General features: G+C 32.9%; 2 protein-coding genes across 2 annotated transcripts; one reads left to right on the top strand and one right to left on the bottom strand.

Annotated features, from left to right (window-relative positions):
- The first annotated feature begins 776 nt into the window (after window positions 1-776).
- On the top strand, window positions 777-5,571 carry LOC110423284 (uncharacterized). The gene is made up of 8 exons (XM_021437469.1): window positions 777-1,013; window positions 1,107-1,153; window positions 1,605-1,740; window positions 1,842-2,040; window positions 4,058-4,187; window positions 4,536-4,712; window positions 4,795-4,955; window positions 5,111-5,571. The coding sequence occupies exons 1-7, from the start codon at window positions 824-826 to the stop codon at window positions 4,948-4,950; spliced, it is 1,035 nt and encodes a 344-aa protein (XP_021293144.1). The 5' UTR covers window positions 777-823; the 3' UTR covers window positions 4,951-4,955; window positions 5,111-5,571.
- A 2,588-nt stretch (window positions 5,572-8,159) lies between these two features.
- On the bottom strand, window positions 8,160-12,586 carry LOC110423473 (myb family transcription factor MOF1-like). The gene is made up of 6 exons (XM_021437689.2): window positions 11,674-12,586; window positions 11,464-11,540; window positions 11,261-11,297; window positions 10,523-10,670; window positions 10,077-10,344; window positions 8,160-8,807 (listed from the first exon to the last, which is right to left on the bottom strand). The coding sequence occupies exons 1-6, from the start codon at window positions 11,798-11,800 to the stop codon at window positions 8,526-8,528; spliced, it is 939 nt and encodes a 312-aa protein (XP_021293364.1). The 5' UTR covers window positions 11,801-12,586; the 3' UTR covers window positions 8,160-8,525.
- Between the last annotated feature and the right edge of the window lie 13,019 nt (window positions 12,587-25,605).

Below are 25,605 nucleotides of genomic sequence, written 5' to 3'. Positions count from 1 at the left end.
TACTTTATGTTTAGTGTTGATATTTATGCATTATATTATAACCTTATATTATAATATTTTAAAATTTTTTATTACTGATTATAACATTTTGTAGATGTAATTTTTAATATATGAACTTGCTTTTGTCTTCACTTATAAAAAATTAATAAAATAAAAAATATGATAAACATAATTATTATAATATATATTATTATATCCATGTGTAATGTGTCACGGGGCGATACTTAAGACCACCTTCCGTGCGGCCTTGGGCTCAACCCTTATCTCGGCACTTAGAACCCAAGTCAGCCTTAGTGCTTCAGCACTCGCCCAACAAGCACTCAACACCCACACAATGGCTTTAAGCCGGCAAGCAAGCTTGCATAAACGAGGAAGGAAAAATGGGAAGAGAATGCTAGAGAGAAAAACTAAGCTTGTATTGAATGAATTGAGATACAAGTGTGTTGGATGATTTACACAAGGAGGATGGGGTTATTTATAGTCAAGGTTCCCCATCCATTTCCCTCCAAAATTTTCCCTCCAAAGGATTTCCCTCCAAAAGATTTCCCTCCAAAACCATTTGGGAGGGAAACTAAGATTTCTAGAAGCTCATTTGGGAGGGAAATCCCTACATGGGTCTTGGTGGGCTGACACCCTACATGGGTCTTGGAGGGCTGGCACCCTCTTGGGCCTCTTGGCGGGTCTGGGCTGTGACCCGTGACATGTGGCCCGTGACATAATGCACAGGTACATTTCTAGTATATATAAAAAAACAAACGTAGGGTTTACAAAGGGGTTTGGACCTCTAAGTTTTGAGTGTTTGGAGTCGGAGGTTTAACAGGGAATGGGTGAAGAAGAGGAAAGAAAACAACTGAGAATGGAATCGAAAAAGGGGGAGGAAGAAGAAAGCAAAACCACCATGACTCCATGGGAACAACATGCCAGCATTATAAGCATTCCTCGCTTCGATTACAAGGCTCCATCTTCTTTACTTCAACGCTCTCACTCTGCCTTCCTCATCACTTGCACTATCAGTTCTGTCCTCTCTCCCTTTATTTCGACTGCTGCCTTTTCAGATGGAAATGGGCTTTTTACAAACTTTTTTTTTTCCCCTTGATTCTTATCAGAGAGGGAGAAGAGCGCTACCAAAGAAGCCATGTCTATCTTTTCAAAGGTATTTCCTTTTCATCTCAGTTTTCTTCGTTTCACTCCCAATTTTTATGTTAATTTCTTAGTTATGCTAGTTACACAGCCAATTGTTGATTTTATTGAACTTTTCTCTTCTCGCAAGCTGACTTCTTGAAACTTTAAATTAAGTTGTGTCCTTTTATATATTCTTATCGAAAATGAAAAGGTTTCTTTTTCGTTTGCCCTTTGGCATTGATCAATTGCATTGGTTTGGTGCTTCTAAACATTGATGCCGAAATGCTGAATTGGTTCTTAATCATTTGAAGTGTATGTCACTTTTGATCAATTCCAAATGAGAAATTGTATCTGCAGGTCGTTTCTTCTGAGGTTTCACTATGTTTTCTGAAATAGATTTCCAGAGTTGACCATGTCACATAATCGAGAGTAGTAGTATTCTTGTCAGTAATACGCTTGTAATATGTTTAAATATTTTGCAGTATGTTGGGTCCTTCAAGAGTGAGATCTCTGGCTCTGATGCAAATGCTGATTCTAAGAGAAGGAAAATATGTACAGAAGAAATTGACCAGAATATTGCCAATAACGTTGACAGTTCGGAGATCACTGAAGCTGCTGGTAGTAGTTTCTCAGGCCTAAAAGACTGGGACTTTGAGATTCAGTTCAAGTTTGCCTAGGGCCCTGGGTTTGATACTAATTGAAATACCTCTTTGTGGTAGGCGCAATTCCAAATGATGACCATTTTTCCTTTGCAAAGACTGATAAAAGTGGAGCACCAGATTTTGTTCTTTCACTAGTCAAACTGACAAGGAGTGGTTTGCTTCTACTTACGTTCCCTGGGGAGAACTCTCTGGACACAATTGATATTGTTTCAGATATTTTCCAGGATCTGGAGTCTGGGAGTTTAAAGTCACCACTGTAAGTTTATTGCAAATGTTCTTGAGTTGAAAAACTGTTTTACCCTCTCAACTTGTTTAATAACTGCTATCGTTGTCTCTGTCTCCAGAAAGTGTGCTTCTATCTGAATCATCTTACAAATGACACAAAGCAATCTTTCCATAAAATGTTGTTTGAAATAAAATCTCAATTAGATCAAACTGTGTTCTAGAAGAATAGTATTTTAGAAGTCCTAAATTTTGTACAGAATATACTTTCCATAGTACTTTAAAATTACATTTTCATCGCTTGGCACCCCATAAAAGATGAGTGGAAATTGTGTAAGAAACAAGTTAACATTATTGATGAATTGAGTTGTGTGCGGACTACTGTGAAAACTTATAGCTTGGGTGATTAATACCTTTGACTACTTCAATTTCTATATGTGGCTGTATGTATACACACACACTTAGTAAAAAAATTGAACTGCATCTCCAAATTCTCATACTTTTAACTCTGGTCACTAGTATCAGAGATAATAAGATCCATGGCTGTTTGTTATAGATGGCAATGTCTGCAGGAGGTTAAACTTTAGTTCAAGTGGATACCCCAAAAGGCTTGATGACTAGAAGACCATACTGTGGATTTTCAAAAATGTTTGAAAGTAGTATTGACAGATTTGTGGATCGGAGTGCACAGGCTCAATTAATGATGAACGTTATTATGGTGCCAAAGTTGAGGCAATTACCTAAAGCTCATTGTCATCATGTATAATGACTTGCGCTGCATGAAATGTTTGCTGAAAGTCCTCAGTGACATTCTTTAAGCAGTAAGGTCAGAGCCATGATGTTCATCATGTTTAGCCAGAACGATATGTTTGTCTTGAGTCATGAGATTTTAATATTTTGAGTAGAAAATGTTTGTTCTCTCTATATGACTATTGTTTGACATCTTTTTAGTAAAGTCCCAATTAAATATTTCGCTTCATCAGTATGCTTTTAGCTATGAAGTAATTTATTTGCAAGATGATAAAAAGATGCAATATTATCAAATTTGAGAGCTTTTTATGAATTCAAAGAGATTGTAAGATGGCCTGGATGAGACTAACATGCCAATTCTTGGGAATGATGTGTTAGCATCTTATGTTACTTATCATGGTGACATGAAGCTTAAGCACAAGCTTCTTCCATAAGAGTTGTAGTAAAATCAGGTTAGCATTTAGGATACAGAGTTATGTCTCAAGATGAAAGAATGAAGGACAGAAAGGATGTTTTGGACATCCAGTAAATACTGGAAAATTTTGTTCTAAACATTTCAAAGAGTTTTCCCTGGAAAATGGAGTCTGTTATAGATGCAACAAATTCTTTAAAAGGTGTGACTCATCGCCAGTTGAATTGTGTGCTTTTTCTGTTCTTATAGCTAGAGTCTGTAGCATCGTTCTGATAGACTTAAAGTTTTCAACAAACTCCTCTATTGAATGCAAGCTGCAGTACATTTTTGCTCTGTCCTGCAATGAAGCTTGTCAATTGCAACTTGTAATGCAGGATCATCTCTGATTCTGCTCATCTCAATTGTGTGCCTGAGAAGCTGACAGTTTATCGGCCCAGCCATCTTGCATCACCTCACCTAACACTAAACTAATGACTATTTCTAGAAAATTTGGTTAAACTTTATGGCATCATGTGCAGCATAGACTGGTCAAAATTATTACATTCGAATCTTGGAAAGGAAGAGTGTTTCTTGATTTACTGGTTGTGTGTCAGATGCCTAATTGATAATCTCCTTTTGTCAGTCAATTTAACAATGTAAAAGAAGCTTCTATAATGTCCCCAATACGGTAGTTAAATTATTTGCATATCAAGTTTTTGGTTGCTTTTGTTAATTTGGTGGTTATAACTTATTAGGATTGCTGTGTAAATTTGTATGTGTAATAATTTTATGACTGACAATTAATGATTTATTTTCTACACTAGCATTACGATTTATATACTTTGTTTTTTTCTTCAGTAATTTATCATATTTACTGAATTTTGGGTGAAATGGCATTTCATTGGTGCAGTTGGTGTCATCGCATCTTCCCCATTCAAGCTACCTGTTCTTTGAATGAGAAGGAACTGCAAGCAGTTGTATCAAAGCTTGTTCTTCACTTTGTGAATGATAAAAGGAACAAACTTGCACTGCCTATAAAGGTTCGAGCTTACTCATAATTATTGAAGCTCATATTGCCATTATGGATGCAGTATATTTGACTGGGAGGTTTTTAGAAAATGGGGATAGGTTATCTAGGTATTGGTTGAAACAAATGTTAGCAATGCTTTAAATGCATTTCAACAGGACTGACTTGTACTGTCACATATTGGCACTCGAAAAGAATACACTCTTGTAGCACCTCAAACTCCAGCCACTTAGATTTTTTTTCCTATGTCTCAAAATCTGACTGCTCTGAGATGATATATATGTTTGTGATATGAAGTTATACAAGTCTTAAGCACCATTGAGTCTTGTTTCCATGGGTGTAAGTTTTGTTTTATCTTTAGTTTGCAGTTGGGTTCAACAGAAGAGGAACTGAAGAGAGCCAAGTGAAGATTCCAAAAGATGCTTCAAAGAATTCTGATCTATCTGTTTTATTGGATCGCAGCAAATGCTTTAGCATTGTGGCTGCTGCTGTTAAGGGCATTGTTTCAGATGCAGTTGTGGATTTGAAATCTCCAGAGGTACAAGATCCTATCCAAGCTTGTAAATGGTCTAAAATTTTCTATCCTTTAGCTTGTCTGACTGCAATGGTAAATCTTTCAGCTATCTATTCTTGTTGAGTTGCTTCCTCTTTCTGGAGTACCTAATGGATCGCTAGTGGTTGGTGTGTCTGTTCTACCCCAAAACCTTGTTAGTACTAAGCCACGACTCTGCATCAAGCCACTGGTTTGCAATAAAAGTGGAAGGAATGAAAGTTAAAGCAGGTGTGTATTTTAATAATATTTTGTTTGATAAGAACCAAGGTCTTTGCAATGATAATGAGGCCATCTGTGGGCTAGAATCATTCTGCCCTAGTTTGTCCTTCATGCTTTCAACCCATCAGAATAACACGCTGCTGTCCAAATCTTATTTTTCTTAGCATAAAAATTCATCCATGGTTGAATTGAGCCCTGATGACTCGCATGAACAAGAAAAGGAAGAACTGCCTGGCTGCAAACATGGTATATATCGTTTTTTTACGCATGCATGTAGAGTTGTTGGCTTGCAACGACCATAGAGAGTGATCAAGAAACATGCTTTGGTCATTGAAGGGTTTTCTCAGTTGTCAAGACCTGCTATGTGAAGTAGACATTAGGATTTACTTTTGAACATGGAGAGAGTTGGGGAACTTGAACTTGTAGCATTGTCCTTATATGGTTATATGATCTATGCTATTCCAAGGTAGCTTTTCAAATTGGTATGCCGTGGGATGTAACGAAATTCACTCTCATATGTCACTCCCATCACACCGGGATGTAACCTTGTATCTTTAGGTCCAAGTAGGGATGAAAGGTTTTTTGGTACATCTTTTTATCATAGATTCGATGCTGTTTATTCGTTTATTTTTTTTTATTTTTTTTTCATTTTGGTTCTAAGGGTAAACAAACTATTTACCAATCCAAAATCCAAAAACTTGTACACTTGTGGGCAAAGATGATCTTCCCTGTGATAACATCATTAGCACTACACCAGCAGCTATGCGTAATAAGTTTCCAAGGCCAAAGGTTATCTTCCGTGTAATAACCTAACTGAGGGTGAAATGTAAAGAAAAAAATAAACGAGAGAGAAGAGGCGAAGCGGGGCAGCCCCCCAAAGCCTGTTCCGGACCTGGGCCCAAAAAGGTCCCAAAAAAAGGGCCTGAGCCCAGTCTAGGTGGACTCGTTGAAAATGTGCTAACAAAAAGCAATAAAAAAAAGTAGGATCGAAAATGTTTTAGATGATCAAGTTGTCGACCCACACGTTGCGATAAATCAAATTTAGAATTAAGTGTTTTCTTGAATATAAAAATTAATTAATTATCAATTTTATCAAACTCAAACATGGATCAGACTTGAAAATCTGAACACAGAACACTCGAACCTTATATAAGAGAACACACGAAATATTTTAAGGTCTAAAGTGTGAACTCACTTCTCCTCCCTCAAACTTCCTCGCATGTATAAAAACAAAATCATTAATTTAGAGGCAATCACACTTGGCGACCATTGATGAACTCATCAGATTAATTAACCATCTAAGCCAATGAGTGCTTACCTTAATGATAAGATGAAGCCAATTTCACAGCTTTACATTTCGTTATCTCGACTTCAAATGCCAAAGGCTTAGGTAGATTCATGGAATTACAATGTGTTTAGTTCACAAAATAAAAAAGAATAGAACAAAATACATATTCTGTGATAATAAGAATAAAATAAATTAGTTATTACGTAATTTGGATATAACGAATGGAATAAGATAAGAATAGTTATTATGACTTATTGTAGTGATTGATCGATAAAAATAACTTATGAAAAAGAAAGGAATAGAGGATACAAAGACAAAAATACTCTTTATTATAATATATGATTATTTATTTTTATTTTTTAAGTATTAATAATTAATAATTTAATATTATTATGATTATTTATTTTTATTTTATTTTTTAAATATGTATAATTTAATCATTAATATTCTAAAATATTAATATTTTATTCATAATTTAAATATTATTGTGATTATTTATTTTTTATTTTATTTTATGTATTAATAATTTATAATTTATTTTAAATATTAATATTTTAATATATATTGATACTATACCAGAAGTTGGAATGGAGGGAGAAGAGGAGAGAGGAAAAATGTTTTTTTATAATAGTTGTAATTTATCAAACTTGCAAGAGATATTTGGGCCTTTATAATTTTTTAAGGTTATTCTTAATTATGAAATAGCTAATATCATGAGGGAGGGAAATACTAAATATTCTTTAGTTTTAAATAATTTTGAAGAATAACCATTGTAGAGAAGTGGCCATTTAAGAGGAATAACTATTTCTTAAAGTATTTGACAACCAAAAAAAAGGTACAAATGTTACTTTAACCTATTCCCCAACCAAGCATGCAGTTAATCCTTAGATTGTTATGCTGTAGATGGAAGGTCTAACAATAATATTTACATTTCACCAAATCTTTTTCTCATAGTAGCCAATAAACGAACGAGATATACCAATCAGACTTTACCCTCAATGATAAGATAAAAAGGGTAAGTTCAAAGTCGTACATTGAGGGTAGTTTTATGTTGACTTTATTAAGTGGTATACAGTATATTGTTTACCGTATTTATGCCCTCATTAAAGGAGAAAAAGGAAGACAAATAATTTTCAATGTAAAGCTCGGTTTCAGTGGATGTTGAACGTTAAAAAAAAGAAATAAAACAAGTTAATTTAATGGGTACATTTATGCGGTCCAAAATATTTTAATAGGAAACCTAGCTTGTTACCTGTCTATACGCTATGGTTATTAACCCCCTTAAAATATTTGATTTGTAAAAGGTTATATGTTAATTTTCTTTCAGTAATTAATTGCAATTAGACTTGCAGCCCCCCTAGCTCTAAGAAATTGTACACCCGGAATGCAAATATCTCACCTAAATATTAAACTGACAGCCCATTTGGTCTCTACCATTTGGTAGAAATAGAACTCAATTACTAATCTAGAGAATAATAAGAAACCAAGTGTCCAATTGGGTTAGATGATACTTTAATGCTAAATAGTACAAGATCAGATTGTGTCCACTCTATCTGAATTTTAACTTTTCTGTTTCGTATAGCATTTTTTTTGTACCAAACTTTTCTTGGCATCCACAAGTTCTGCCGGAAGTTATTTAATTTAAAGTAGGGTTCATTAGTTTCCTTTATAGAGTACCTTCACGAAGTGAAAAGAGTACTTCCGAGGAATTTGAGACTTAAATATTGAACTCCTGGTGGGATTTGCATTAAGCCAAGTTGAAAATTGTTGGTTTACATTAATAATCACAAGCAAGTAATTTAATTCATTCATTTCGTGCATACTATATTTTATTTTCAACATTATCGTGTGAAGTGATTACTGCCTCCATGCTGCGAAGCCACGTCAGTTGATTACTAGTTTACTTTGCTCGGTCACCCAACAAATTACAATCAACAACATCGTTTTACGCATAAAACTAGGTATCTCAATCAAATACCCTGGACTGGCTTGTACATGTTCGGTGGACTTGTTTTCCATGAAAAAAATATGTGATTATAGCACCCTGCAGGTGATTCATGCCTTACGTATGAAAACTATAGGTAAGTTCTTGCTATTTCAGGTCATACACCCTAAACCAAACCCCAGATGAGAGCTAGAGCCATGATTAACCAGAGAGTTAGAAGGAGAAGAAAAAGCAATAAGAACCAAGATATATATATATATATATATATATATATATATATATAAGCTTAAAATGGTGGTGGAGGGAAAAAAGAAACCTAACTCATAAAGAAGAAATATGGGAGACATTAGTTGCCACAAAGAGCAATAGAAAGATCTAAGTTTACACTACGTTGGGCGGAGGAAGTGCCGGAGCAGTCTTTATAATTAGACCTCGAGTATGATGAGAACGCCTCGCTGCTGCTGATTTCACTCGTGGAAGATGTGTTACTTTTCTGGGAAGATGGGTGATGCAATGAGAGTGACAATGATAATTCACAACCACCGCCTACTTCTTCCTTGTCCCCTGCGCGTCTCCTCACAGTTCGTTCAACATGTGTGTGATGATCTTCTGCTTCTACCTTGGCAACCTAAAACAAGGCAAAAATTCTGGTTTAATTACTACTACATGCATTTTTCATGCCCACATGTAAATGTTTGGTAGACTTCCTTTCCATGAGAAAGTCTGTGAGGATAGTACCATGGCAGGCCACAGTGTACTAGTTTCCTAGCTGGGAAGGATAAAAAATTCCCGGGTAAAATTCCATGGAGATAAACAGCGAGGAAAAGAAATAATTACCAAGACAAAATAGATGTTCCAGGAAAAAGCTGTAAAAGTAAAAACAAATAGAGAAGGGAAAAGCTTCTGGGAACTCAATTAAAAGCTGAGTTTGGTTTTGGGGACAAATATTACTGCAGAATCGACCATGGAATTCAATATAAAGGGGTAGTCCCACCACGTTAATCTGTAAAGACCGTTGGTTCTCCACAAGTAATGTCGGGTCCAAAGGCAATAAAGGTTCATTTTGAATTTCCATTCTGACTGCCCCAAAAAGGGAGGGGTCCCCCTATTCGTTAGAATTGCAGTGGACCACAGAATGTATGAACTCTAGCAATCAAAAAGCTTCATAGCAGTTTTCTAGGTCATGGACGACCTGGAATTCCAATTTAATGAAGGGTAAATATAACCTTTTGAAAAGCAAAAATGTAAATATATATATATATATAATAAAAATACAGTTTGGCATTGCATTTCTACACAAAGAAAAGAAAATAAAAACATTCTTTCCCTTAACTTAAGCCGTAGAATATGCTATTCCTATACACTACTGACAAACGGAAAGAACACCATAAAGAAAGAAACTAAAGGAGGCAAAATTCTAATTCTTTTTGGTCTATTCCTTTCTGCCTTTTTTTTTCTTTTGAGCAATTAATGAGAGAGAAAAAAAAGGGTTACAGGCTTATACGGCGTTGTGCTTTTCTTGAAGAGGTGTTGAAGCGAAAACACTATGTAACTAGACCTGTAACTGTAAGGCGAGTAGGATCAGAAGACACGGATAGTCCCTGTTACCACTGGTCATAAGAGACACATTGTGTGTGAAAACTAGCTACAAACACCTGGTTGCTCGCCATGGTTCTTGTAAAGGGGAAAGCCAAATTCCCAGCTTTTAATGATATTCTTCTTATAATTAAAAAAAATAAAAAAGAGCTAGCTAAAAACAAGTCACCTTCCGTGAACTGGTTGGAATGTTAAAAGTTCGAACCAAAACCAACATTACACTCAAGCTCGTAAAGCAAAGCTGGCAAAATAAATCCACCAGGGAGAGAGAGAGAGAGAAGTGTGGGTTTTTCTAGTGTACCTTAAGGAAATCAGATTCCTCCATCGAATATTTGAAAGAGTTGAGGTTGTAAAGATCATACGGCAGAGAGAAGGTTGTGGATTGACCCTGGGAATGAGACTGGGTGTGCTCCCATATGAAAGCACCATTACCTTCCTTTATTCCCTTATGCACAGCCATGGTCTGCAGATAATCATCAAAAGAGTACGGATTTGAGACTGTCTCACATATTCCTTGGCTGCATTGCAGATTCTGATCAGAGATTGAACTCCTGGTCTCGATTCTAGCTCTGAGAAGATTAATTTTTTAATATAAAACAAATAGAATTTTAGAGGAAAAAGAAAAAGTAGAAAGCTGAAAAGAAAAGATCATGCAATACACTTTTTTTGTTTGTTTCTTGCACTACACTATCAACTTTTTTTTTATATTTGAAAAGTCTGTACCCGTGAGGATAAAGCTAAGCTGACCTTTTTGAAGGAGGAGGACTGTAGATCAAATGAGAATCTGATTCTTCAATGGGTTTTGAAGTTGAGTGAAAACCCATATCACCTACTTCATCAACACATCCATCATGGTTCTCAAATGATTGTCTTCTTTGATGGGTCGAACTCCTATCTGTCATACAGAGACCCAACACCCACACAAAAAGCAAACAAAAACATGTTGGATAGAGGAGACCAAAAGTTCAAAGCAAAACAAATAAATATGGTTAACAATAATAATAATAATAAATGGGGTCAAAGAAAGTTTGTGCATCACTCGATTTCTGATAATATGCATGCATTATTCATGTTGGGAGAAAAAGCAAAAGGATGTTGTCATTTTTCATGGTTTTGATTGATGCAGAAAACATTGAGAAATAGCTACAGTGAAGTTGGAGTTATGGGTTTCATCAGACATACCAATAGTAGAAGATTTGCAAGTAAACCAGTTAATAGTTGTTTTCATCTATTATGGTATCAAAGTCAATAAGAGAAAGAGGAGATAATAAATGAAGTGATGCATCTACCCTTTACCAAAAAATATGTAAGGATGGGAATATGATCTTTGATTTTTATTTCCAAAAGACAACCATTAGAGGAAAGTATCATAGAAATTCTGTCTTTAATGCAAAAACACACACACTGATGAATATAATAAGCAGCTGAAGAGTTAAAAGCGAAACTTGAAAAAGGTTATAGGGAAGGGGCATAGAGCTACGGTACCTTGTCTGCCGAGATCACTTCTCATGCTCCGGTACATCTGGTTTAGAAGGAATAGAAACCCAAGTGAACAAAACGATCAAAGGACAAAAAAGGATAATATTAAAAACAATTTCAAAGAAATAGAGATTTGATCGCTAGAAATCAAGACAAGCGAGGATACTAAATAAATCAAACGGTAGAATAAGTGAAAATAAAAGACCAACCTGAAGGTGGCTTTTCACATGTGAAATGGTGAGTCCTTTCACATCCATCAGTTGGAGAACAAGTTTTGGCGTGGCTTCTGGCAGACAACGAAGCCAACAGGAAAAGAAAAAGAACAAACCATTATCATTAAGATAGCTCAAGACCGAGCAACAAGCTGATGAGGAAGATAAGAAGAGAGACAGGAGGAGAAGAAACAAAAAGGAACTTACTGTCTTGACCTCCAAGCCTTTCGATGGCATGAACAAAACAGTGATGAAGTTCAGGAGTCCATCTTAAACGAGGCACCTTTGATCTTATGTACTGTCTCACTGCACCACTCCTCCCACAACTACCCATTTCTCAACTTGTTTCAATCTTTACAACCCTTTGATTAAAAACTCAAATGGGTATCTCGAAGCCAGCCCTTTTTAGCCAAAAGTATATCCTTTCAGGCTTTCACCAAGATTCTCCGCAAGGAATCCCCTTATTTACTATCACTTGCAATGAAAAAGAAACAAAGAGAGAGAAAGACTTAACAAAAACTTTATTAAAAAAAAAAACCTATCTTTCTGGTTTTTATGTTAGCTTTTACTCCGGCTTCTTTCGATCTTGTTGGAATTGTCTAGGTACAAAGCAGCAGCAGCAAGGCACAAGGTGCAGAAGCCCTTGAAGGAAAGAAAGAAAGAAATATAAAAGTATAAACAACAAAGGGAAGGAAAGGGAAAGACAGAAAGAAAGATCACGAGAAAAGGAAGAGACGAAGCTGTAAATTCCTTAAGGAGCACTGATAACACCTGCGTACTGCTGGCTTTGTTCTGATTCTATACTCTATAATCTCTGCACACTTTCAGATAAAAAAGAATAGAGAAAAATAAAACGAAAATCCCATCACGAGTTTCTGATCTGCTTCCCTTAAATCATTACCCCTACCCAACTGCCTTACTTTGACCTTTGATTCCCTCTCTCTGAATATATACAGAGCTATCTGCTACAGTTTCATACAAAATATATATATATATATTTATATTCTCTAAATTGTAATACTGCCAACGTCGTCATGATCACAAAAAGGCCCCATAAAAATATATATAAATTTTCCCCTTGTTTTCTTTTTCTCTTGGCACAGATTTCATTTTTCCACCACAAGGGAGAGGGAGAGGGACGCGGTCTAGGACACCCCTTTGACTGTGCCTCCATCTAAAGAATGCTAGCATCAGCTACTGCACCATTTTCTCGTACACATGTTTTTAGAGACGGTTTTGCCCTCTTTTCAGACTTACATTAAGGTATTAATCAGTTTATAATTATTCAGCCATAATTATAATTTTTTTTACTAATTTTTCCATTGTGAACGAATATTTGTAATGTTATAATAAAAATAGTAAGCAAAAATGAAATGTTCCCGTCGGGTGCCCTTGATAAGGGTAACTTGGAAGTCCAAGTCATTGAATAGTAGTAATGACTTTCTTTTTGGAAGGTGCCCTAAATGGCTGGCCTAGAAAAGGTAATAATAATACTGGTTCTACTCCTGCGAATTATTTTAGCCTAACCGAGGAAATGTTTTAAAAAATCGCCGAGTTGAGAATATAGGAACTACGGTGAGGGCTTAGGTAAGAGTAAAATACACTAAATAATCATTTATTTTTATATATTTATTTTTGAGCTGTAAAGGTCAATGCAGAATATAGCATCGTGTTCTTTTTCCTGGAATTACACGTGCCGTTTTGGTATTTTCATTTCAACTTTTCGACTGGAGCACGCGTGGTGTGAACATTCAAGGATATTATAATCAGAAGACAAAATCTTATTGACAAAATCACAAATTAAATTAAAGTATATACTCAACTTGGATTAACTTTCAAAGTTGAATGAGTGATGTGTGCTTGTTGTGTAATTATTGAGATAGATCATTTTTCTATACTAGGCATGAAGACCAATGGGAGTATTTTTAGTTCACAAGTTCTTCAATTCCAACGTCCATGGGGATTTATTTATTGTGATTTTCCATGACTATTGCAGCATCTATAATTTAATATGAAATCCAATCATTAAATTAAGAAAAATAAATGTTGAATTGAGTTCTTTCTTCCAAGGGGTAATAGTTGAAAAGAAGAAAAATGTGGACTAAATGTTGTGAACAATTCTTAAATCAGATTTAATCCACAGTACTCTTTGAATGAAAATATTAAATATATTTATTGTTGAATCAAATTCTGGCACACACAAAAAAAAAATTCCTTACATGATTGTCTAAGAAAAACTATAACCTCGAAAAATCAGAATTAAAGTGTTTTTAATCAAAAAAAAAAACGAAAAGATGAACTAACATGGTGCAAAAAACAAAACACAACCATTTAAAGAGGGGCGACATTTGGCAGCCTATAATAACTTTATAAATGAGGTAACCAATATAGTCCTTGAAAGGTTGGTAGGCACAATTTTTTTCCATAGAATAAAATATAAGATATATGGATGAATGAAAGTTACTCTGAATGTCATCTACTTGTGCAAACTTTTTATTTCCATTAATATTAACTGACTATTTTTACACATTTGGGGAAATTTAATTATGGAAGGGAGTGAAAATTCAATATTCAAGTACATATTTGAATTAAAAACTCACTAAATAATATTTTTTAAAAAATACTGATAAAATTGGAATTATAATTTATTTACATAAAAGTCACACAACCTTTATGTATTGATCCAAGTTACATGGAATAAGTGAAGAGCCAAGCAATAGGGGTGCAAGAAAAGGTGGTCAAAGCAAAAAAATCGTCATAAATGGAAATGGGCTCTAAGTCTAAGGAGGGTCCTATCTATCTGTTTTCGTTAAATCAAATCGAATTGGACGAAGTCAACTTCAGAGACAATAGACAAATTTGACGTGGAAGCCCTAACGAGACAAAGCTAGCTCATGCTGCTGAGATCGGACCGTCCAAGTTTGCGATAGCATCGCCAAGCAAGCGGATCTCGAGGAAAAAATCAACGGTGATGTAGTGAGAGAGAGGAACACGTAAGTGGGACCGGCAGATAATAGGGTTTCCGTATATGGAATTTTGGGAATAAGGACTTTGTTTTGTGAATCCTGACCAACTGGACTCGACCCTCATTCATCAAATCAATCACGTTGTTTCCACTTGTTTTCTTGTAGAGCCGGTGCCGACTCTTTCGCCACATTTTATTACCCGACTATTCCTATGTACTTTCTTATCATTATATTTCATCAATTTTTTATTAATATTTTTAACAAAGGTTTATAAATTATTTTAAAAATATTTATTTTTTATTATATTTTATTTAATTTTTATATTTTTGTTTATAATAAATTATTTTTTAATTAATAATTTTTTAATCAAATAGTATTAACATTGCACGATAACATATCATTATTGATAATAATATATTGATGTGGTGTAAACACAGATCACATGATATAATAAATAACGATTTGATTAATAATAATTAGTTAAATATTAATAATAGAGTTTATTTTATTTAAAATAAAAATATATGAATTTAATTAAATATAATAAAAAATAAAATACATTTAATTTTTTAAAATAATTTAAATTTTTTAAAAAATATTATATATTCTTTTTATTAACTTATCAAAATTCTTAATAACATATTAAGACTAAATAGCATTTAAGTTAAGTTGTTAGCGCTACCCCATGACAGACGGATTTAGGTTAGAGAAGTGGTTAATATAGAATAATGAGTATCATATACTGATGGGAAATGATAAAAAAAAAATCATGATTGTATAAGCTAAATCGGACATATAAAATTTATATCCTTAAGTTTGAAATAGTTATATTCATTATTATTATTTTTGCTTTCTCTCTTACAATATCAAAATAATATACTGAGTTTTCTTTAATTATTTAATGTCATCTACTTTTTAGTACATTTTTAATTATCACATACATGGTCAACAGGATGTTTAACACAATGTAATGGCGAAAAGCTCAATAATCCATGTTTAACACAATGTGTAATATTTTTTTTTTCTTTTGGTGGATAGGAGTGTAATAATTGAGCAAGTTCGATTAATTTTATTCAAATACCATACACACATAACGTGTGTCATGGACACTTCAGAGGACAAGTAATTCAAATTGATTGGGACAACATTATCTAAATTAATTTAAATAAACTTTGACGAAATTTGATCGATTAATTCAGCTTAACACATTAGTTTATGTAAGCAGCATTGACAACAAAAATTATATTTGGATAGACCTTATAAAAAATGATGTCTGGATTGAGACGACTCGCATCCGATGCTTAATATTATCATCAAACAAATCCTTCCATTTGCGCCAACACACACAAAAACAAGTTTAAAGTTTCTCCATCCTTAGGATCAAGCTTGATTAGTTAAATTGAGTATTTTTTTTTAGTTAGACCAGAGCTTGATTAATATAGCCTTTATTTGATTGTTGTTTTTGTTATTTACCTTTTTTATTGTTTGCTTTAACATTCTATGCTTAAAATATAAAAGAAAATAGTAACAAAATCATAATAATTAACTAAAAATGAATAAATGATCAAATTAAAACGTCCATTATATTCCAACATAATTGTTCTGAATAGAACAAATTAGCACGTGCATATATTTTCCAAAAATATATTAAAAAAAGTGAGAAAAGGCACATAGAAAAGATTTTATTTTTAAATAATATATATTATTAGAAATGTATTTAAATTAGTACGAAGTTTGAGGTATAAATAGTTGAAATTTTGTAATATTAATCTATAACTTACTCAATGATATTAGAGATTTAGAATTAAGAAAAATTTTCAATTAAAGGTATTCAAGGCAATTAGAATCCTTAATAAAAATCATTTAATATAATTAGAATTCTTGATTAAATAAGTCAAAGTTACGTTTCATTGTAGCATAAAACTCCAATAATTAAGTTAAGATTCAGTCAACCTTGAACTAAATCCAACCAATGCTTATCTTAAAACTCTATTATATATATTCGAGCTTAGTTTGGTAGAGTTTATCAAGTTGTCAACTAGAATTTTGAACCAATGGTAATAAATATTTTGAAGTTTGAAAAATTAAATAATTATGCTGAATTATAATTATTGGTCCATGAAAATATTAACAAAAGATTAAAGTATAAGATCTACAAATTGTAATCTCAAGTTTTAACCATTGCCATGTTTTCTTTAAGATATAAATATTGCACTTACAAACAATTAATCCTCAATAATAAACACTCAAGTATTTGGCTCATTGGTTGATGCATGATCTCATTACTTAAAGAGTAGGGTTTGAATCCCCCTTTTTTCAAATTTTAGAAAAAAAAAATCCTTGACAACAAACACACTCGACAACAATCATAAATAAATCTCACATCTCTAAGAGATAGATAGATCTTAAGTATATAAACATGAGTTTTCCATCATCTATTAGGTATATCTTTTAGGTTGAGAACGTGGGTCTGTAATTTATTAATTTACTTAATCTTTATTACAAAGTTTAAGACCACATGGGGTTGGGCTTAAGTTCTAACCCGTGACAAGTGGTATTAAAACAGATCTGGATTTTTACTAATATGAATCCCTCATGAGAGATAAAATGTCGAAGTAGGCCTGAATTAGTGTAAGAATCCTTCTTTTCTAATGGCAAAGAGCCAGTACAATAAGGACACTGTACAATTGGGTAACGTATAATGTTATGAATCCCACATCAGTAAAAGATGGAATAAGTCTTGGATATATAAACATGGATCTTCCATCACTTATCAAGCATGTCTTTTAGGTTGAAAACTTAAGCCCGTGATTTATATGTTTACTTAATTTTTATTTTCAAAATTAAAGTCACACAAGGTGGGCTTAAGTTTCTATCTGTGACACACGCATACTACATGATACAACTATTTCAAACAAAAAATAATTATTTAACAACTTAACTAACTTATCAATATATAAATAAAATAGTTTTAAGTGTAAAAAACTTTTTATTGTTCAACTATTTATAAAAAATAAATGTAAATGCTTTAATAATCAAAACAGGGAAATCAAAGGATGTAACATTAGTCATATAAATAAAAGTTCTTTCAAAAATACCCCTTGTACATAACAAGTTTTTGAAAATAGCCTTCACTATAATTTTAATTATTTTTAGTTAAGAGAAATTAATCTAAGATAAAATTATTTTTAATGAAATCGACCCATATGTTTAAGTCCGTGTCTCAAACTGACTCATATCCTTTAAGCTTTTTTTACCAGACCATTCATCTCTAGAGTATTCTTTACAAAAAAAAAACTTTTAAGCATTTTAAGTATGTTAGAATGGTTTTTGATACACGAAGAAAAGCCTTTGAGCATGTTTAAGCATTTTAGAGTAATTTTTGATATACGAAGAAAACCTTTGAGCATTTTGAGTATTCTTCATCAAAGGCATATTCGTTGATTATTTGTTAAATGGAATATGATATATTGTTTGAAGTTGTTAATTTTATTAAATAGAATTTAGTAGTTTTGATGGTTTTTAGGCATTACGTAAATGGTTTTTGGATATTACGTAATTAGTTTTTAGGCATTGCGTTAATAATTTTTAGACATTACATAACTGATCATTGGACATTGTGTAACTAGCTTTTAGCTATTACGTGACTAATTTTTAAGTATTGCGTGACTAGTTAGTAATGTATTGTATAACTAGTTAATCATGCATTGCGTGATTAGTTAGCAAGGTATTACATGACTAGTTAATAAGGCATTGTACGACTTAGGCATTGCCTAAAAATTAGTCACACAATATTTAAAAATCAATCACGTAATACTAAAAATCAATTACGCAATGCTTAAAATTCAGAAACACTGATTAAATTATGTAATGCCTAAAAACTAATTTTACAATACCTAAAAACCAGTGGCAAAATATCTAAAAACTAATAATGCAATACCTAATAACAAATTGATTTGCCTGCTCGCAACCAGGTTTAAGTTACCAAAGTCATACAATATTCTAATTTATGGATATATCTAATCAATTTCAATCTCTTAATTTTGAAGTTCTATGAATAAAGCAATAAACCTAAAAACTTAAAACACATATTTTTTTTTCTTACCATGAAATTGTGCATTTCATAAAAGATAAGTTACAAAATTCCATAACCCTCCAAAGCAAGATAAAATATATCCCTATTGGGAGGCCTTTGCTCACTCCCTTGTGTAAAAACAAAATATACTCCCTTTATAAAATATTCTCTAAACAATTCCAACTCAAAATTCCATAAAAAAAAAACAATATCCCTAGCAAACATGCTTAACAATCTTCCCAGTCTTAGACATAATCAAACCATGAACCACTGTAAAACCTATCAAACATGCTTTCGTTGTTCCTTCTCCCTAAACCCATTATCTTAACCAATTTGATCCAACTCATCAACACAAGCATCTCCATCGCAACACACGTTTCGGCGCAAGTCATCAACAGAAAACGTCTCTATCATAAGCATTATGCTGACTGCAATCATCATGGAAGAGCAAAATTATTGTTTATCGTCATTGAGAACCTTAAAATCCACCATCCAGAAAAATAAAACAAAATAAGATGGATGTCAGCTCTATTTTTTGAGATGGTGAGAAAGAGCTGGATTGTGAAATAGATAGTGTTTTTTTATAATTGAGAAATGGGCTATTCGAACCCTATTTTTATAGGCAGATAGATTATGCATCAACCCATGAGTCAAATATTCGAATGCGAGATAGATAATATTTGACAAAATAGAGAATGTGGATTTAATTTTGAAATTTTTATCTAGGTAATGAGATAAAGAAAATCGAAACTATTTTAATTTATTTGAAATGATTTAAAAGGTATTATTGTCAAGTAATGTTAAAAATTGATTAAAAATAATTAAAATTATAATAAAAAATATTTTTAAATTAGACTTATGAAGAAAGTCATTTCTCAAGATCCCTTCTATAAATAATTAAAAGAGGATTTTATTAACGAGTGTCCTAAAACATTTTTAAAGTTAATTAAATTACTTGTTAATGATTTTTTTTTAAAAAAAAATCTAAGGTAAACATCAATAAAGTTGGATGCAAGAAAATATATAGTAGCAGTAATTAGTTGTACCTGCAGGAAAAATCCCTAAAATTGAGTGAAAATAAAAAAAGGGGTAGTTTAATGGGGACTCTCATCTGGGCTGTCTGGGTGGTGGGAGGACAAAACGCATTTACTAAAATGAGCAGCTACCGCTGCCCCCCGACTGCCAATCACAGGTGCAACAGTGAGAGAATATCCATATATTTTCTGCATTTCTGAATCTGATTCTGCAATCCAACCCAACCGTAGAAGGAATTATCATCACACCCTGCTCCTGCTCTCTTCTTCATTTTCCTTGGGATACGCGCTGGCCCCTGTCACGTACCCTCACGCGCATTCATTGTAGTTTGCTGGTACTAGCCATTTTCATTTCCTCCCTTTTCTTGCTGTAAATAAATTCTACAAAAGAGTTCAACTGCACCACTGTGCATCATTTTCCCTTTTCTTTCCTTCTAGTACTAATTGTTTACCTTTCGCTCTCGAGCTCTAGGGTGGCTCTAGCTTCCGACTCTTGCCATGGTTAATTACAGTGACTCATAGCCCGCACCACACTTCTTTGTCAGCTTTGACAGTGTATCTTATTAATTTTGCACTTTGCAGATTTTTTTGAGAGTTTTAATTCTTTTCCAAAAATAATAAAAAAAATACAAATGTCTGTCTTTTCAATGCCAAGTAACAGTCACTGAGCTATGTCACGTTTTTATGCCATTTAGGCAGTAAGCTTATTTAATTTAATTGTTAGTATTGAGAAAGAATTATTTTTAAAAATAATTTTACCTTGATAGATTTTATTTTAATTTTGAAATTTATTAAATCAATTATTGATTAAGACATCTCATTCAATAAAAAATTATTATAAAAACAGAATTCTAAAATTCTAAAAAAATAAAAATATATTATGAAATTTTAAAACCTGATAGGTGAGACTCCTACTAACACCCCATTTCCTTCTTCACTGAGTAGAGAGCTCACAAGTGAAGAATAGTGTTAAAAATGTTATTCTACATTAATCAATTAAGTTTTAAAATTTCCTTAACTTTTAAATTAAAATTTTGTCACTTAATACTAATTGATTTTGATCTTATCAAGAGCGGTAGAATAACTATTTAAATTTAATTTAATCGTTATTATCTCTGTTGAAACGATTGATTTTGAAGTTTTAAATGTCAACGTAGTGTTCAATTATAGAAATATGAAAAGAAAATGAATACAAAAGGATTTATAAAATTGAGAAATAGTAACGTAATAGTAGAAAATATCCTGATAACTGGTATGGAGAAGAAAACGATGAGGACAATGTGAAGTAACATCCAAACGCACTTGAAAACTAAGATCACTTTCTTGTTTGACTTTAGGTAGCTTCAATTCCAATCGAAACCATGATTCGCAGTGGTGGACCGGAGCTGTACATCTTCAGTACTGACATCATTATTCCGGCAGAGTCCCACATATTAAAATAGTTTTTTACCAACAATTGGCCAATCCATGGGCTAATCAGATCTGCATTACACGTGTCAAGATCTGGTAGCTTGCTAGCTGGCAGGAATATGCCTCCTAGATTGGTTACGTGTCATTTTGGTTGAGACCGACTAGAAGCAACTCGAGAAACATTGATGACTAATTTTTCTCTTATAGAGTTAAGGCAAAGAATGAACACAACAAACATCTAGTCCGAAATATGTCTAGAATTTTTATATAAGTTAGAGCAATTCTCACCCGAGAAGCAAAAGGGAGATAAAAACCAGAACAATGATGAAGTTTTAACTTTACGTAGAAAGCAAGAATGAATGAGAAAGAGAAGGAAAACTTATGGTACGGCCAGAAACCATAAATGATAGTATTTATTTGAGCAAATAGCAGGTCCCCTTTGGCCTTAATTCACAAGCCCCGGCACCAAAAAAAACAAAACACTAGCCAGTACTATCAAGAAAGTAATATGGGGGAATTATTATTTTGATAAGAGGGAGGGCAAAAAAAAAAAAAAGAATGGCAGAATCGTATCTGCAGAAGGAATGATGGGAATTCCTGAGAGAAATGGAATGATTTCAATTTTGGCCAAAAGGGTTCTTAGGATAAGTCCAAAGAAACCCACCAGAAATTTATTACCCATCTGAATCTGAATCTGAATCTGAATCTGAATAATAAAAAACGAAACAAGAGATGGCGATGGGGATTGGGGGTGAGGCTTCGAGGCCGCCGGGTAGTTTTGGCGTGTCTGCAGCAGAAAGGTTGTACACTACTTGCTATATCTCTTTGATTTGCCTCGAACAATGAGTCGAGAGGGGGAAAAAAAATTCTACAAAAATTACTATGAAATAGGGGGGGGAATGAATTTCTGAATAGAAATGAACATGATGGTGTTTTGTGTTGGCTGCTAGTGAATCCAATATTTTTATATTTTGTGTTTTTTATTTTAATGAATTCTGATGATGATGATAAGTCTAGTCAAATCGCCGAGCTAGAGGAAGCATCGTGACGTAGACTACGTGTTTTGTCCATACATCCGTAACTATTTGCCGATGCCGCACCCATTGTCCACGCTCGTCATCATGATTTCATCAAACTGTGTGAAGCAATTCCGCGCTGGAGAAAAAGGTTACCCTCTTTCTTTCTTCCACAGGGGAATGAAAGAAATATCAAGAGAATGTTTTCATTTTTTTCAACAAGAATACAAGAAACACTACGCAACATATATTTAAACTTCTTTAACAAAGGGGAAACGATGCATCATGTGAAGATGTATACATAGACATATCAAATTAAATATCTCCAGAGGTATTAAATACGTTGGTCGTATATAGGAAAAGGGTAGTTGTTCGTAAACCACAATCATATCACTTGCTGGAAATGGAAATCTTATATCTGAATGCCAATTCTCAACTTAGCTTTATTTCAGATACACAGTTGTTCAATTGCCAGAATTATTCATAAAGAAAAGTAACCCATCATTTTACATTTACTTTGTTTCACAAATAATGCCCATATATTGTGATGATGTGCTTCTCATTTCTGCCAAAATATATGAGCTGATATTCACATGCAAATTAAAAAAGTAGGTTTGGGAATTGCAGATTTGCAGTGGTTGAGAATTAGACACGACATAAAATAACGTGCAAGGCTCGGTCAGTGCCCCAAGTTTGAATAACGTATGAAACCTACTAACAACTGCTAAGTAGGCCGGTGAGAAACTAGTGTATTAACAGTAATACCAATTTATTAATTTAAAGAGTGTTAAGAGATTCTATGCCCCTGCAAATTCCCCTTCTTTTAGCTATACAATCTTACCTAACCAACTCAGGTCATCCGCACTCGTGTATAATTTGTAGCAAAAACATTTCAACAATAATTTCCTATATATTCCGATTGTCACTTTTAATTAATCTTTTTAATCTCCGTCAAGTTTATGCAAAAAAAATAATTCTTTTTAGACTTTAGCCGCTTAGAAAGAAGACAAATCTCTTGTCCCTCATTTGGTGTTTTCCTTGATGTTGTTTTTTTTTTTATATATAATTTTACATTATGTATCTAATTTTATACTATTCAAAAGAAATCTTAACTCTTAAACCCTAAACTCTAAACTATGCATACTAAACATAACAGTTAAAAAATTAATTTCTTAAATTGGAGGTAACAGCATTGATTTAAAATGTCATGACTATGATATTGTTAACCTAATTGCCTTGTTTTTTTTTAATTAAAAAAAATACTTGGAATGTGGTATGTATTCATGAAATTTTAACCTAACAAGTATTAAATATTTGTGCTACATTCATTTATGAACGTCTTATTGACTTGAAGACCATATTAATAGGTGATCTTCTGTCCTTTTTTTTTTTTATGCATGTAAGGCATATCTTGTTTAGGTAAAAAGCTTTTTTAACAAACTACTATTATCTTTTTTCCATGTTTTCTGGCTACTTGATTGCATACTTTGATAAATTACTGATTTATGTTTGATTCAACGATTAATGATTTTTCAAAGCAGAAGTTCAAGATTCAAACTCTCCATTCCAATTTCAAGTTAGTAAGTTTTCACGCCATGAAACACCATTTTTTTCTTTAAAACATTTATTGTAGAAGTGTGCTAAGCTTTAAATAGAAGGGTTGCCACTATGACAAGCTGTATAGCAAAAGATATAAAGGCCGACAAGAAGAAAAGAAAGGAACAAAGGATAAGAGCTCTACAAATTTTGCTTTGCATTTATTTTCCGATATTCAAAAAAAAAATTAATATGACAAATTAAAAGACATACAATAAGATTTTAATTTCGTTTACAGAGTTTAAAACTCTTATCAAGGATAAATAAAATAATAATTTTAAACATTACAGGATACTAAATATATCATGATTGGAGTTTCAAAATCCGTAAACAAAATTTTAAAAAAAAATCACATATTTTATTAAAAAATTAGTAAATGCATATAAGGAACTTGGCGATATCTAGAATAATAATTCATATGACTTAATTTAAAAAAGGAAAAAAAAAAGAAACTTTAACTGGAAAGGGGACGTATATGGTAGGCGAAGAAGGCTAGGTTTCCTTTTTGTCTACAACAGCGGCATTTGAGGGAGGGATTTCTTCACCCACTTTATGGCCAGTTATTTGTTTTGAAGCTTTTTGTTTAAAGGTTCCCTCCCACATCCCACCCACGTGAGCTTGTGTAAAAAAAATGACCTGCTACGCTTGTAAGGTTTGACATTCACTTGCTAAGCCATTTTTGTCAAAAAGATGGGTCATCTACATTGCAAAAAAGGCACCCTCCTCCATTATTTCCCGTTTCTACCTCGACTCAAGGTTACCTAAAACATTTCAATAATCCTTGAAAGTGACGATGGAATTCTGGCATTTTCCATGTCCTTACCCTTTTCAGCTCCTTATAATATATTTATATATATGTTACCCTTTTTCTTCTTCTGGTTTAGTCTTTTCGTTTTTTTTTTTTCTCCCTTGGCTTTTTGTCAAACTAGGAAGTTAAAAGGAAAAGGGGAAGTTTATTAATTTGACCAACTCTCTAATTCTTATGTTTTGACCCTAGGCAATGCAATTCTTACGCATGTATTAATCATCCTACTTGTGGACTGACTGATCAAAATTACTGTTCTTCCATGCATAAATTTCATGGTTGAAGACTATAGCTTTGAAATACAATTGCACCAGCCTAGCACGGAAGCAAAATATATATATATATATATATATATATATATGTGTGTGTGTGTGTGTGTGTGTGTGTGTGTGTGTGTATTTCAAACGAAAGGACGTTTATTTGCAGATATTTGAGAGAGGCGCAGGGAGAATTGGTGCATGAAAACCAGAAGAATAATATATGCATAAATAAGTTTGGAGGAATTTTACAAATTGGCTTTGACTGTTTGTTGTTTATTTATTGTTATTTGTTTGTCTTGATGTGCATGCAAACATGAAGGAAGAGTGGAATGTTGGGAAAATATTAGTATATTGCATATGTTTATTCTGATTAATCTAGGGAATGAACAATGATTAAGGAAGGGTTCCCACCATCTTGACTTTTCTACCTCCAGGCATCGAATTAGGTACAAGTTTGAATAATTGTGTCACTTTTATTGATTGAAGTGCCTTTTTGGTCATGCATATCATGCAGCGTGAGTAAAGTTTGGGCAAGGTTTTGGTCAAGATTTATTACTTGAAAACTTCAGCTAGCCATGACCAAATTGTGGGTTAAGGACCATTTAATAAACACTATTACTTTATCTCAAATTTATTCAATAATGTGAATATATATATTAATGATTTTATGTACAAAATCAGGGTTTTCGCAACACATGTGCAACAACCGTACTTAAATTATTTTGTGAATTTTAAATTTAAACGTATATAAATGAATTTTGAAATATAAACATGATACTAATAAATTATACAAAAAGATATTCTCCTCATATATATGTTTATAGTCAATAATCAATGAATTTCCAAAAGAAAACAAAATTTTGAGGCAGAATTGTTTCTAGCTAGCTATTGAGCACATATTGTAATTTCAAAAAAAGATAATCAATGCTAATTACAACATTGATTATATATAGTTTGGACTTTTTTTCTGTACATAT

The sequence above is a fragment of the Theobroma umbraticum genome, unplaced genomic scaffold (assembly GCF_002168275.2).
Source record: "Theobroma umbraticum cultivar Fairchild unplaced genomic scaffold, ASM216827v3 scaffold_20.0, whole genome shotgun sequence".
NCBI classification, from domain to species: Eukaryota; Viridiplantae; Streptophyta; class Magnoliopsida; order Malvales; family Malvaceae; genus Theobroma; species Theobroma umbraticum.
Note: the sequence above shows the minus strand (reverse complement) of the source record. Positions and strands in the feature narration are given on the sequence as shown.

What these genes read in the sequence shown, in the direction of transcription:
- LOC110423473 (XM_021437689.2), bottom strand. Translation starts at nt 11,800, where the DNA reads ATGGGTAGTTGTGGGAGGAGTGGTGCAGTGAGACAGTACATAAGATCA. An exon ending in AGTCCTCCTCCTTCAAAAAG is followed by an intron (nt 10,345 to 10,522) that starts GTCAGCTTAGCT and finishes TAATCTTCTCAG; the next exon opens with AGCTAGAATCGAGACCAGGA. An exon ending in AGGAATCTGATTTCCTTAAG is followed by an intron (nt 8,808 to 10,076) that starts GTACACTAGAAA and finishes GCCTTGTTTTAG; the next exon opens with GTTGCCAAGGTAGAAGCAGA.
- LOC110423284 (XM_021437469.1), top strand. Translation starts at nt 824, where the DNA reads ATGGGTGAAGAAGAGGAAAGAAAACAACTGAGAATGGAATCGAAAAAG. An exon ending in CCATGTCTATCTTTTCAAAG is followed by an intron (nt 1,154 to 1,604) that starts GTATTTCCTTTT and finishes AATATTTTGCAG; the next exon opens with TATGTTGGGTCCTTCAAGAG. An exon ending in GGAGATCACTGAAGCTGCTG is followed by an intron (nt 1,741 to 1,841) that starts GTAGTAGTTTCT and finishes TCTTTGTGGTAG; the next exon opens with GCGCAATTCCAAATGATGAC.